We start from the raw sequence: 15,619 nt of genomic DNA, 5'->3' as shown, positions 1-15,619 counted from the left end.
GAAGTTCCATAACACCCCTTCCTTAGAGATTGTTTTACCACGTGACACTTTAACATTCTCTCATATTGCTTTTTATCATTTTAATATCGCCATAATTGACATCTATAACTTGCATGAAGATACTAGGTGTATATATATGCGGAATAAATCGCCAAGGAAAAGTTGTTACGAAATCTCCAAAGCCACCAAAAGTACGACCCATAATATCCGGGGAAATACGAAGGCCCGTATTCACAAATAAACTTAAGATCAGACATTGCGTAAGGGAGATTTTCGTTTGCAGGTAGAAGTGAGGCATTTAGTTTCTACCTTTCTCTTTGCTTTGTCCGGCCTAGGCTAAAAAAAAAAAAAAGTCTCCATAATTTTCCTCATGGATTTCATAACTATATTTTTGAGAGAGAGAGAGAGAGTCTTCATTATTTTCCTCACAGATTTCATTTTCATAACTTTTTGAGAGAGAGAGAGAGAGTCTTCATTATTTTCCTCACAGATTTCATAACTTTTTGAGAGAGAGAGAGAGAGGCAGAGAGAGACAGACAGACAGACAGACAGAGACAGTTGCCTATGGTACTAAAGAAGATTCTACTGCCTCCTTGTTCTTTCTGCAAAACACAAATAATGTACCTGGTAATAAGAAACAGGGAGTTGATCTTAATTTTGTTTGTGAATGTCAGGCCACCGTTCTAAACCTGTGCACTGTAGCTGTAGTGATTTTGTAACGTGTAACCATTTATTTGTGCAATTTTGAGCTCTATTTGCAGTCTGACTCTAGAAAATACGCAAAAGAGTACCGGTATGTGTAACTGGTACTGCAATTCTATGTACGGTATAGGTTATGGAGAGTGGTGGTGTGTGCACTAGGGTGTGGTGAATGGTATGGAGGGATATGGTGTGTAGTGACGTGAAGGGTGTGTGGTAGGGTTTGGTGGGGTGTGTGGCGAGGTGAGGTGTGTGGTTGGGAGTGGTGTATAGTATGGTGGTTTGTGGTGTGTGGTACAGGGTCTGTGATAGGATCTGGTAGGGTGTGTGTTGAGTTGTGGTGTGTGGTAGGATCTGGCAGGGTGAATAGGGAGGTGTGGTGTGTGGTAGGGCCTGGAAAGGTGCGTGGTAGGGTCTGGCAGGGTTTGTGGTGGCGTATGGTGTGTATTTGGCTGTGGTGTGAGGTATATCAGGGTAAATGGGAACATGAGGTATAACGCTATCAACCCACAGAACACTGAAACAAGCAACGGTCATAGCTGGGTCTCCAAATCACAGTGACAGGAGTGGCGGGGTAAGGCAAGTCTGGGCGTCGAAGGAATATCCCTCTCGGTGTGGGACCTGCGCATGGGCGAAGGTGACATCGAACCCAGAAGCGGCGCAGAGACTCTAAGTGCATCGTCGTAGTTTGGGGGCGCCTCTGTAGGGGTGGTTCTTCCCCTTCCCCTAAATGGATCCGCAGGGACGCATGGAACGAGCGGTGAAGGGTGGTAGAGGACGTAGCCATTGTGTAGTGAGGTTCGAGACAGTGCCGAAGCAACGGGCGAACCGGGTGTGAGCTCCGACCCCATGCTGCCTGATGATGCTGCGGCCGGTAGATTCATTCCGCTGCCGTTCTGTATATTGCCGTTAGCGTCGATGGAAGGCGTGAGGAGGGGCGTGGGTGCAGCTCCCGCCTCCATCAGCAGTGCCTCGCTGTAGGATGGTATGAGGGTGCAGTTGTTGACGATGGTTAGTTCAAGGTCATGGCTATCCGTGGTGGCTGATCCGCGTGAGGCTCGACCCCCACTCACTGGTGTTGTGTAGTTCACCCCAAACAGCTTTGTGACCTGTGGGGTACCAGAAAGAAGAATCTTGAGTTAACGAACACTTGTATTTTGAGAGAGAGAGAGAGAGAGAGAGAGAGAAAGAGAATAATGCTGAAATGAGCGATTGTATTAATCAGAGGGTGAGTCGAAGCAGCCTGACCGTGTTTATACTATGCTCTTTTCACTTAGGCCCAAATATTCGTGTTTTTTTTTTTTTTTTTTTTTTTTTTTTTTTAAATAGGATATTCCACGCAGTTCAATGGGAGGAAAAAATACTGTGTGTCTGCATCCTGTTCATAGCACTTCGTGACGAGCATCATGTTGTAGTGTTAATGTACTGTCACAACTCGGCATTCAAGATGGAGAAATGACAGTCTTGGGCCAAGTTGTCGTGAACAGAGTGGAGTATCATTTGCCTCTCATTGTCGGGGCAACTCTAACATCAGACGATTTTATTTAGCTAAGAGTGAGGTATAAGAGCCTCAGTGGATTTAGGGAGACAGTCAGCCTCTTCTAAGTCCTACTCTGCCCCTAGAACACGAAACGCATTAAGCCCCGTCCACACGAGCGGGCAGTGCCCGACGGGCAAACACTGATACCAAATTACATTCCAATTTACACATTTAGAAGGTGGCTGGCAGGCACGAGCGTAGATGACGTCATAAGCAGGGAAACCACTGGCAAACTATCTATAACACCCTTGCCCGTTGCTGAGACAATGCTTGCCGTGTGGACAACAAAACAAGTGTGCCCGGTAGTGACCAATGGCCACCAGAAACTGCTTGATCTGGTAACAGTGCTAAAGAAGCGAGGGATATACGCTCTGCGGGCAGTGCCCGTCGGGCATTGCCCGCTCGTGTGGAGAGGGCCTTAATTGGTTTACAGCCAGATCCCTGGTTACTGTGCTTAGGTGAACAGAGACACAGTAAGTCCGCTAGTCTGACCGGTTTGAGAAGTGTGTAGGTTAGCTGGAGTGAAGAGGCTTGGAGTGGCTGTGGCAGTGGTAGTATTGGTGTGGTGGTTGTGGTTGTGCTGGTTTAAGTGTGGTTGTGGTTGTGCTGGTTTAAGTGTGGTTGTGGTGGTGTGTGGTAGTTGTGTTGTGGGTAGGTTACTTTCAGTGCTGCGGTAGTGGTAGCTGTTATGTAGGTAGACAACTTTAAGGCCTGTGGTAGTTGTGGTAGTCGTGGTGGTTGTGGTTATGGTACCGTAGTGGTAATTGTAGTAGTTGTGGTGTAGGTACTTCCAAGACTGGTAGCAGAGATACTTATAGTGACGGTGGAAGCTGTGATAATATAACTTTTAAATTACCGGTACTAATAGTGGTGGCTGTGGTAGTGGCGGTAGTTGTGATCCTGGTAGTTATGGTATTAGCAGTTTTACTATTAATAAAACTTAAATTGAGAATATATAATTATAATACGAGTATCTTAAGAAAAAGGATAAGGAAAAGTTGACAAAGCTTAGTAATACGGTAAAAAGATTTGGTGGAGAGAGAGAGAGAGAGAGAGGAAGACAAAGGAGGAGGGAAGGATAACAATGGAGAGAGAGAGAGAGAGAGAGGATCAATGCTACAGTACAACATGTGTAAGCCTTCCTTCCCTCCCTCTTTCTTGCTTCCTCCTTGCCCTCCTTCCTTTCCTCGTCCCATTTTCTTCCATCTTCCTTCCTTCCCTCCATGCTGCTATCCTTCCCTCCCTCTACCCTACTTTTTTCACTTTTTCTCCCAGTTTTTCTTCCCTCCCTCCTTCCTTTTTTAAATTTCATACTTTCCTTCCCTCCTTTTTAAAATTTCATACCTTCCTTCCCTCCTCCTTTCCTTCATTACACTTTATTTATTTTTTTATTAATTTACTTATTTATTTATGTACAGTTGCAGACATTCCATCCCCTCATTATAAGGACGAACATTTATGAAACTCTTGCCTGATATTCTGAAAAATTACCACACTTCGTTTCCAAAAGTCATATCACTGGAATTCGAAATACATCGCGTCCTGTCTCCTTAATTATAGTAATGAAGTGTATCAGTATTTATATTTGGCCTTGTGGAGAGAATGAGGAATGAGAGACTGACTAGGAGAGTGATGTGAGTTGGAGGAGGGAGGAGGAAGGGGAGACCGAAGATGAGATGGAAGCACGGTGGGGAATGAGAGACTGACTAGGAGAGTGATGTGAGTTGGAGAAGCGAGGATGAAGGGAAGACCGAAGATGAGATGGAAGCACGGTGTAGAGAATGGGGAATGAGAGACTGACTAGGAGAGTGATGCGAGTTGGAGAAGTGAGGATGAAGGGAAGACCGAGGATGAGATGGAAGCATGGTGGAGAATGGGGAATGAGAGACTGACTAGGAGAGTGATGTGAGCTGGAGGAGTGACGAGGAAGGCGAGACCGAGGATAAGACGGATGCATGGTGGAGAAAATGGGGAATGAGAGACTGACTAGGAGTGTGAGTGAGTTGGATGGGTGAGGAGGAAGGGGAGACCGAAGATGAGATGAAAGAATGGGGTGGGGAGGGTAGGTATGTGAGTGAGGGGGGTATGGGCTGGAGAGAGGGCAGCCAGATTACAGAGGACAAGGTGACATGGAGACAATTCGTATGAGGCCACCCCTTCCGGGATTATGGCGTCTAGCTATAAAAAGATAGATAGATGGATAGACAGACAGACAGATAGATACCCGGTAGGTAATGTCTCTCTCTCTCTCTCTCTCTCTCTCTCTCTCTCTCAGGGCGATTTAGGTCCATTCACAGCCATTACATCCAATCAGGCCCAGCTTAATCAATAGTCCAGTCACGTGAGTACCGTAACACCTCTTGCTTAGCGATTTATTCTGCATATTACACCATTCCATTTCAGTTACTTTATTCATTCCATTTCAGTTACTTTATATATATATATATATATATATATATATATATATATATATATATATATATATATATATATATATCGCTTTTATATCGACATAACTTGCGTCAGTAACGTAGATGATAACGAGATGTAAAAATAAATCGCTAAGGAAAAGGTGTTCCTACCCTCAGTCAGGCCAGTTCAGTGCAATTCAGGTCGAGTTTGGTCAATTACTACATCTGGTTTAGTCCAGTCATATAATTTTAGGTCCATTGACATCCATTCTGCACTCTTTTCACTTTAATTTGGCTTTTCGTGTGTGTGTGTGTGTGTGTGTGTGTGTGTGTGTGTGTGTGTGTGTGTGTGTTTAACAGAACCTCGACACACGACACTGATACCTAACTCCATTTAGCTTAGTTGTTGGCCGGGTGTAGTCAGATTGAAAGGTTCGTTTGACTAGTAACCAAGGAGACTAATTCCTACCTCATAACTATGGCTTTATCGAATTTCCTGCAACCACGACTTAGAATTCCAGTTGTGGGAGTGGGCTAGTTCCGTCAGATGAAAACAAACCTACTATAGTCATTACCGTACAGTATAGGCTATTTTAATTCAGCATTGTTTATATTCAGGTAGCATAGATCAGGTGGTTTTAGGTAATTAGGTCAAATTGGGTCACGGATCAGGTCGAGTTAGGTGCCGTAAATTCACGTCGATTCCGGTATGCCTAATAACTAACTAACTTCGGTAGATAAATAAACTAATAACAAAATTAAATAAAAAAAAATAGTTCTATCAGGGACTGGTTTCTGACATAGCTTTGAGGTATATCATTAGTGTGGTGAAACGAGTGGGCAGGATGGACTGGGATGGTGATGCTTGAAGTGGCAGGTATACGCTGTGAAACTGGGCACTGTAAGTCGGCTTGTACTTCAGTTTAATTATTTTTATTTATTTTGTTTAGCACTGTAGAAATGGGTGGAGTGGGCGGAGAGGAGTGGGCGAAACCGGCTGAAGTGGTGGTAGGTGATGGGGCTGAGAGGGGATGATATGCCATGTGGAGATCGGTGTTGTTGGTTGGCTGGTTTGGGTGTGATGATTATTTATTTCTATACTTTCTCAAATACTAGAACAACAGTAAGAAAAAACTTGCTCACATATACAGTATCTGGCTTCAAAAGAGGCATTAAAATACACACACACACACACACACACACACACACACACACACACACACACACACACACACACACCTCTTCAGAAGTTTCCCACTGGCGAGTGAAACCATGCGTGAAATACGACGTTAACTTTAATCACAAAATCGTCCTTGTATTCGTTCCAGTTAACCCTGAACGAAAGGCAGGGGATACGAAACTGACCTGGTAATGAACGTAGGCGGTGTTGTATTCAATAACGAGTCTGAGGGGCCACGAGAGGAGCAGTAACGAGGCAATCCAGAACACCAGATGTCTGTTGAACCAGGGAGGCGATTTGACGTCACTTCGGGCGATGGAAAACTCCTTGAAGTTCACGTTGGTCAGGTCCAGTCCCTCTCGCATCTCCATGTAGTCGTCTCGGCGCTCGTTTTCCTGTAGATTGATAGATAGGTAGAGAGATAGATAGGTAGGTAGATAGATAGATAGAGGAAGGTGTAGGTGAGTTAAGAGGTACCTTAGCTAGATAGACTAATGTTTTGAGAGATAGAAAGATAAATAGATAGATAGATAGATTGACGAGAGAGAGAGTGGGGGAAATGTAGGTGCGTTGATAGTTAACTGGATAGACTAGTGTTGAGAGAGAGAGAGAGAGAGAGAGGTGGGGGGGATGTGTGTGCGTTGATAGGTAGATAGATAGAGAACTGTTTTGGGAGGTAGATTAAGGTAGGGTAGATTAGGTTTATATGTAATTGCGTAAGTAGGTAGGTAAGTAGGTGGTAGGTAGAATGGAAAATACGCAGACAGGTAGATAGATAGATAGATGGGTGGATATATACCTATGTTTTTAGACGGACAGAGAGAGAGAGAGAGAGAGAGAGAGATTGTAGGCTAGGTAGGATGGACATAAAGGTAAGCAGACCGGTTGATAGATAAATGGACCGATAGATATAGATAAACAGATAGACAGTGAGATAAGAAACAGACAGATAGACAGCCTATAGACTAATAAATTGGTAGGTAAGTCGGTAGGTAGGTAGATGGATAGATGCATACGAACCGGTGTGTTTCTAAAAGAGAGAGAGAGAGAGAGAGAGAATCGATACACAGATAGATAAACAGAAAGATGCCGATGATAAGACAAACAAACATATAGACTGATAAATTGGTAGAGAGACAGGTTTACAGAAAGGCAGGTTGGTAGGTAGGTAGGTGGGTGGTAGGAAGGTAGGTGGGTAGGTACTGTGGGTAGGTAGGTAGGTAGATACATAATATTATACACACAGACAGACAGGCATTCAGACAAACATCCTTTCATCCTTTTCCCTTCTATAGAATAACACATTTCTTTGGAACACTTCAAAGAGAGATGGAAGCCTCCCCCCCCCCTCTCTCTCTCTCTCTCTCTCTCTCTCTCTCTCACTATCTCCGTCCATTCCTCACCCCGGCTCTCTTTAATTGTCTCGCGTATCTTTTATCTCATTATCTTACTCTTATGACCCTCTCTTTCACTCTCTCACTTGAGGCTTGGAGTGCCCTTGAGGTTGAGTGAGAGAGAGAGAGAGAGAGAGAGAGAGATTCCCACTGGCCGACACCACACCACACCACACAACACCACACCACACAACACCACACCACACAACACCACACAACACAACACCACACCACAACATCACACCACAACATCACACCACACCACACCACACCACACCACACCACACCACAACACAACACACCACACCACACCACATCACATCACGCCACACCACACCACACCACACCACATCACACCACCTGTTCTCTCTCTCTCTCTCTCTCTCTCTCTCTCTCTCTCTCTGTACCTCACCTGGAAAAACCTGGCCCTCTGCTCCTCAAACTCATTGGCCGTCTCGAGGTTGGCGAATGCAAACCCTTTGGAAAATCTGAGGAGGAAAAATGAAAAGACAAAAAAGCTAAAGAAAAAGAGAGGCAGAGAGAGAAAAAAAAAAGGGGGCTTCGTCTCAAAAAAAGTATATATAAAAAATGGCCATCGTTAATCTGATGTCATTAAAAAGACTATTATTTTATTTATTTTTTTATTCTGCTAGGCTATTGTATTTAATTTAGGACAGACTTGCAGTAAAGAATGGGTAAATGAAGGCTGTATCTTACCCTTTAGTTCGAAAATTCTCAAAACATAAAATAAAAAAAAAATCGAAATCTCTCTCATTCAAAAATAAAGTCTGGTGATAGCAATAATAAAATATGCCATTGTAGTGAGCTGATTAAAAGTAAAAAGTGTACTATAATTTATAAAAGTGTGTAGTAAGTGTACTGCAGAAAACTGTGTACTGTACTCATTAAGGTAAAATATTCGCTGTTTACAAAAATTATCGCCACACTTCTATAAAGCATTTACATTTATCATTGTCAGAATCATTACGTTCTCTCTCTCTCTCTCTCTCTCTCTCTCTCTCTCTCTCTCTCTCTCTCTCTCTCTCTCTCTCTCCCAGTCATTTTTTCTTCTACTTTACGCACCCAATTTCTAGCATTCCCACAAAATTTCCCTCACCTTATTTTCGTACAAGGGAACTTCGAGAGATTAACCAGCTTCTTGGATATGTCTCGTACCCCGCAATTGGAGAAGAGAAAGCATGTGCCGGCAGCGTGGGAGTTGACCCTCTCGTAAAATACCTGTTAAATAGATAGAAGTAGATAGAAAGATTAGGTAGATGGATGAATAGGTATGTAGACTGACTTAGATAGATTAGACAGATAAATAGACAGACAGATAAGCAGATGTACTGATGAATGTTATGGACCTCCTTACATAATGGTAATACACTGGTTCATTGTAGTAGTGATAGTAGTAATAGTAGTAGTAATAGTAGTACCGTAGTAGTAATAGAGGTTGTTGGAAAGAAATTACCTGGAGCTGCTCAGAAACATTTTTTGAGTGGAAATGTATAGGAAAGTGGTCATAAGTCATAACACGAAAACGTTACTAAAGCCTCATAAAAAAGGAATGACAGACAAACAGACAGTTAGAAAGACAAAAAGAAAGTTGTACAGTTACACAAATAATTGAGTGAAATTTTATGAAACACTCATCACACCAAGTTATGGACATGGAAAAAAAAAATCAACAAACCAAATAGCCTAATAAGAGGGAAAGAAAGTCATTGATAAACAGAAAGCTAGATAGAAAGCACTCGTCGAGCCCAAAGCCTACTTCTGCCACTGCCAATAAATTCTTTTACCGTATTTACTGCAGTAATTCCTCTTTGCTACCAGACGAAATACTTTTACGGTCTCCCATAGTAATTAAATTCTATGGCCCTAGGCTGCCCTGTTACACAGTCTCAAAAAGCTTATACCTTCGCTGACTGCCATAAAATTTCTAATTTATTCCTGCAATCGTATCCGAATCCACATCAAAATCTAATAAACCTTTCCTCTGCCCACCGCCCATCTCTCCATCTGATTTCATTGAAAGCGGGTGACATCTTTTTGAGATATCTTGTGCACAAACAAACAGATACGGGTGAACACATAATCTCCATCCAGCTTCGTTGGAGGGAAGTTACTAGAGAGAGTTAGAGCTATCTTACCTGCGTACTGGTATAAGCATCACCATTCCTGTATCTTGTAACATGCCTTGACCTTCTAACATAATGATAACACATGGCCTTCCACCAGATCACGGGCTGAGCACTCCTCATGTCCTCGATCATGCTGGCGATCTGACTGGAGGGCGTGGTGTGCGTGAGCTGTGGGAGAGAAGGAGTTAGAGTGAGAGAAGAGTTAGAGAGAAAGAAGGGGGTTAAGAGTTATACAGAGGGTGAAGGTAACCGAGTTTGAGGAAGAGAGGTAGCTTGTAGAAACAAAGGGTAGGGGGAGTTAGACTGAGAGATAGAACTGTTGGCTAGATATAAAGAGAGAGAGAGAGAGAGAGAGAGAGGATTAACTGCGACAAAAAAGAAGTAAAACGGAGAATAGAGTAAAAGATATGGAGAAGAGAAGGCTTAAGAGATTACGTGAAACGAGAGAGAGAGAGAGAGAGAGAGAGAGAGAGAGAGGAGAGAAGAGAGAGAGAGAGAGAGAGAGGAGAGAAGAGAGAGAGAGAGAGAGAATTTATGGAAGGACCAACTGAGAGTAAAAAGGAGTAAAATGGAGAAGAAATATGGAGAAAGAGAAGGCTTGAGAGAGAGAGAGAGAGAGAGAGGGATTAACTGAGAGGAAAAAGAAGCAAAATGGAGAATACAGTAAGAGATATGGAGAAAGAGAAGGCTTAAGAGATTATGTGAAACGAGAGAGAGAGAGAGAGAGAGAGAGAATGAAATCAATTATTGGGAAAATCTAGATATACCGCTATTAAAAATCATTTACCGAAATTGTATATCTTTGTCATTCCTCTCTCTCTCTCTCTCTCTCTCTCTCTCTGTTGAATGAAACCAATGAGGCCTATTTTTCTACATCAGCCTTGCAAATTAAGCTAATCAACGCAGAACTTTTGACGTCATAGCCAGTCTCGACAAATCAGCAGCTACCATGTAACGTCATAGGTAAATTTAGACCAATCAGCAAAGATCTTGTGACGTCATAGGCAGGCTCGACCAATCAGCATAGACCTTTTGACGTCATAGGTAAAACGACCAATCAGCCATAAACCTTTGACGTCATAGGCTGGCTCGACCAATCTGGGAGCTTGACACAACGCATTTAGAGGCCATTTTGTAAACATTAGGTATTTCGTCATTTACAGCCATGGCATTTACTTCGGTTCTGCTATTATGTCTGTCTATCTATCTGTAGCCCGACGCCCTAATACCGCAAAGGGTGACCACAGACAAAACGCCTCCGAGTCGCTCTGTCACCCCCCATTTGACTGCCCTCCCCCCAACTCACTCCCCACTCTCATATGCTATTATGAACGTGACTAAATTCCACCCCATCCCACCTACTCCCACGTACAGTCGCGGCCATAAATACCGTTCCAGTTTTTGGCTGAATTATTATGGAACTCGTGCAAAATATTCTGAGAAGCTTGTTAGGGTCCAACTATCGCATCGCTGGCTGTCGGAAATCATCGCTCACTGTCATATTATTTTTCGTAGTGAGTTGGATCATTATTTTTGTCCCGGCTGTTACCTGCGTCCTCGTGGGGCAGTGGTAGCACTCGATGAGGTAGACGACGTAGAGCATACAGAGACACGCCACAGGTAGGTACAGGTAGCCATCCTCGCAGGGGCTCAGGTGACGGGTTTTGGTGATGGGGAAGGTGTCGAAGTTGAGGATGACTTCTGTTACCTGTGGACGGAGATAGATGGATGGATAGGTGGATAGCTGGACGGATGGATAGATGGATAGGTGGGTGGATGGATAGGTGGGTGGATGGATGGGTGGATGGATGGATTGGATGGATAGATAGATGGATAGTTTGACTGATAGATAAAATGGTGTGTAGATGGATATATACAATGCATGTTGATAAACAGGTAAGTGGGTTGACTGATTTAACATGAGAGAGAGAGAGAGAGAGAGAGAGAGAGAGAGAGACTGGGATGAGTGAAATTGAACTGGATGTATGGTAGTATGAAGCGTCATGTTTATATGTGTCTATATGTCTATTTATCTATCTAATCTGTGTCTTGTCAGTAGATACACTTATGTTACAAAAAGATGAAATATAGACAAAAACGTCGCTTGCAGAGATGATTTTAACCTCTCACATAAGGCCTTAACCGACGCTCAGTAAAGAACAGGATTTCAGCCAGTGACTACCAATACAAGCTGGAATCGAACCTGCGTGAGTCTGCACCAGGTGATAGCGGCGAGGCAGGACACGATCAGCAGGGTGAGCATGAAGCACCGCCAGTTAGCTGCGTGGCGTAGGATCTCACACGCTGACTGACGCTCCGGGTGTTGCTGAGGGGAAGACCGAGGATGGGGAATTTAGTGTAGTTATCCCTTAAATTGACTCTCTCTCTCTCTCTCTCTCTCTCTCTCTCTCTCTCTCTCTCTCTCTCTCTCTCTCTCTCTCTCTCTCTCTCTCTCTCTCTCTCTCAAGGCACTCCTACATACATTTCTCAACCCGATCCCTTATTCAGAACACACACACACACACACACACACACACACACACACACACACACACACACACACACACACACACACACACACACAGAAAAAATGAGAGAGAGAGAGAGAGAGAGAGAGTTGTAGTGTTTTATATACCTATTGACATAGAAGCACTCACATTCACACACACATACACCACGCGCACACATAGAACTCTTACATACACACACATACAGACTCCAGTGCATACTCACACACGCACATATTTTTACATAATTATGCCTACACATAAAAATAGCCCCGCACTTACACATACTTACAAACTTGGACATGCTTAAACACACACACACACACACACACACACACACACACACACACACACACACACACACACACACACACACGGCAGTAGTATTATATAATTACGCACATACAAGTACTCAAACACGCATCTGTCTCAATCTATCTTTCAGTAGAGAGATTGACGGAAGATACACATACATAGAGACATTAGTAGTTACACACACACACATACACACACACACACACACACACACACACACACACACACACACACACACACACACACACACACACACACACACACACACACACACACACAGTTATTCCCCACACCAAGTTTCTTACATGAACACGCACATACATATACAGACATACACATATACACACCCTTACACAAAGGTCCATACACATACACCACTACTCTTACACACACGCACATACAGATACTCCCACACACTCATACACACGCACACACATACGCACACACCGAGAACGCTCTGCTATTGACCCGAGGGTGGGGCCGTCCGCACACATACGTACACACGCACACACATACATACGCACACGCACTCTAGTTCGTGTATACATCTTTACGTACATACCCGGTACATATACTGTACACCTTCATAGATACAGTACACTCTAAACACACACACACACACACACACACACACATACATACATACACCACTAATCCAAGTCTCTCTCTCTCTCTCTCTCTCTCTCTCTCTCTCAACGCTGATAGTCTGTAATCTAATTAATTCACTTCAGTAACACACACACACACACACACACACACACACACACACACACACACACACACACACACACACACACACACACACACACACACAGAGTTACCCTTCCCATTCACGTCCTATCCCACTCATTATTCTCAATTCTCCTTTCACTTTCCCTTAATTCCTGCAGGCGCTCGATTTATTTCCCTCAGTTCCCTCTCAATTCCCACTCAGTCTTCATTTTCACTCTTTCAATCCCCAACTCATTACCCTAAAAATTTCTCTCATCACCCACTCAGTTATCCTAAAAATCTCCCTCAATTCCCACTCAGTTCCGACTTATTCCCACTCAATGCCCCCTCAACTCTCACTCAATCGTCAGTTTTCATTCAGTTCTCACTCAATCAATTTTCTTTCATTTCTCACTCAATCAAGTCAGTTTTCTCTCATTTCTCACTCAATCGTCAATTTTCTCATTTCTCACTCAATTTTCTCTCATTTCTCACTCAATCAAGTCAATTTTCTCTCATTTCTCACTCAATTTTCTCTCGTTTCTCACTCATTCAAGTCAATTTTCTCTCATTTCTCACTCAATCAAGTCAATTTTCTCATTTCTCACTCAATCGTCAATTTTCTCTCATTTCTCACTCAATCAAGTCATTTTTCTCTCATTTCTCACTCAAGTCAATTTTCTCACATTTCTCACTCAATCAAGCCAGTTTTCTCTCACTTCACAATCAAGTCCTTTTTCTCATTTCTCACTCAATCAAGTCCATTTTCTTTCATTTGTCACTCAATCAAATCCATTTTCTCTTATTTCTCACTCATTCAAGTCAATTTTCTCTCATTTCTCACTCAATCAAGTCAATTTTCTCATTTCTCACTCAATCAAGTCAATTTTCTCATTTCTCACTCAATCAAGTCAATTTTCTCACATTTCTCACTCAATCAAGCCAGTTTTCTCTCATTTCACAATCAAGTCCTTTTTCTCATTTCTCACTCAATCAAGTCAATTTTCTCATTTCTCACTCAATCGTCAATTTTCTCTCATTTCTCACTCAATCAAGTCATTTTTCTCTCATTTCTCACACAATCAAGTCAATTTTCTCATTTCTCACTCGTCAATTTTCTTATTTCTCACTCAATCAAGCCAGTTTTCTCTCATTTCACAATCAAGTCCTTTTTCTCATTTCTCAAGCAATCGTCAATTTTCTTTCATTTGTCACACAATCAAATCTATTTTTTCTAATTTCTCACACGTCAATTTTTTCTCATTTGTCACTCAATCAAGTCCATTTTCTCATTCCTCACTCAATCAAGTCCATTTTCTCTTTCCTCACTCAATCAAGTCAATTTTCTCACATTTCTGACTCAGTCCACAGTCTATCCATTTATCTATATTGTGTCCATTTCTTTACCTCCAGTTAAAAAATGTCCCTAATTTCCTCTCAGTTTTCACTCAACCAACACCCCATTACTCTCTTAACACCCACCTAATACCCTCTTAACACTCACCTAACACTCTTTTAACACCCACCTAACACTCTCTTAACACCCACCTAACACTCACCTAACACTCTCATAACACCCACCTAACACCCTTTTAACACCCACCTAACACCCTCTTAACACTCACCTAACACTCTCTTAACACCCACCTAACACCCTCTTAACACTCACCTAACACTTTCATAACACCCACCTAACACCCTCTTAACACCCACCTAACACCCTCTTAACACCCATCCAACACCCTCCTAATACCCACCAAACACTCTCTTAACACTCACTTAACACCCTCTTAACACCCACCTAACACCCTCCTAACATCCACCTAACACTCTCTTAACACCCACCTAACACCCTCTTAACACCCACCTAACACCCTCTCAGCACCCACCTAACACCCTCTAAACACCCACCTAACACTGTCTTAACACCCTTCTAACACCCTCTTAACACTCACCTAACATCCTCTAAACACCCACCTAATACTCTCTTAACACCCACCTAACACCCTCTGAACACCCACCTAACTCTCTTAACACCCACCTAACACGCTCTTAACACTCACCTAACACCCTCTTAATACCCACCTACCACCTAACACCCTCTGAACACCCACCTAACTCTCTTAACACCCACCTAACACCCTCTTAACACTCACCTAACAACCTCTTAACACCCACCTAACACTCTCTTAGCACCCACCTAACACCCTCTTATCACCCACCCAACACCCTCTTATACACTTAATACCCTCCTAGTCCCCCACTCACCTCCTCGGAAGCGTCCGTGTCAAGCGGGGTCAAGCTCATTCTGACGGGGGGTCATGGGGGTCAGGTGAGGTCACGCCAGGTCATCAGAGCCCCTTGAGTACCAGCACCACGCCTGCACTTTGACCCCACCTACAGACTGAAGATTTTGTTCACTTCTTCTATACTTATTTTTCTTTCTATTTATTTATGTATTTATTTCTTCTTCTTCACCTTCCTTTTCTAGTTTATTATCCTGGTACAACTCACTTCATTACCCTTCACAGTACGAACACGGCTTTTTTCATTCCTGATACCGTCTTTCGATTTAACTGGGGCTCTTCAGTACCTCCATAGATTCCACACTTCAGTCTTTCTGCAGTCGTACAATTTATTTATTTTTTCATACCTTTTTGTTCACTGCTATTAATGTCTTTACTGTCATGACTCCTTTTATGTGTGTTCTGTACT

General features: G+C 43.0%; 1 protein-coding gene across 1 annotated transcript; it reads right to left on the bottom strand.

Moving 5' to 3' along the window:
• Positions 1 to 1,232: 1,232 nt before the first annotated feature.
• On the bottom strand, positions 1,233 to 15,211 carry LOC145392843 (transmembrane protein 151B-like). The gene is made up of 8 exons (XM_080267129.1): positions 15,173 to 15,211; positions 11,575 to 11,697; positions 10,921 to 11,079; positions 9,381 to 9,539; positions 8,342 to 8,463; positions 7,637 to 7,712; positions 6,016 to 6,225; positions 1,233 to 1,808 (listed from the first exon to the last, which is right to left on the bottom strand). Exons 1-8 carry the CDS (start codon positions 15,209 to 15,211, stop codon positions 1,233 to 1,235), a joined length of 1,464 nt encoding a protein of 487 aa, XP_080123255.1.
• Positions 15,212 to 15,619: the final 408 nt, after the last annotated feature.

Source organism: Coenobita brevimanus, chromosome 23 (assembly GCF_032717465.1).
Source record: "Coenobita brevimanus isolate Jiangsu-jjx chromosome 23, ASM3271746v2, whole genome shotgun sequence".
NCBI lineage: Eukaryota > Metazoa > Arthropoda > Malacostraca > Decapoda > Coenobitidae > Coenobita > Coenobita brevimanus.
The sequence above is the reverse complement of the archived record's forward strand: the minus strand, read 5'-3'. Positions and strand labels throughout refer to the sequence as shown.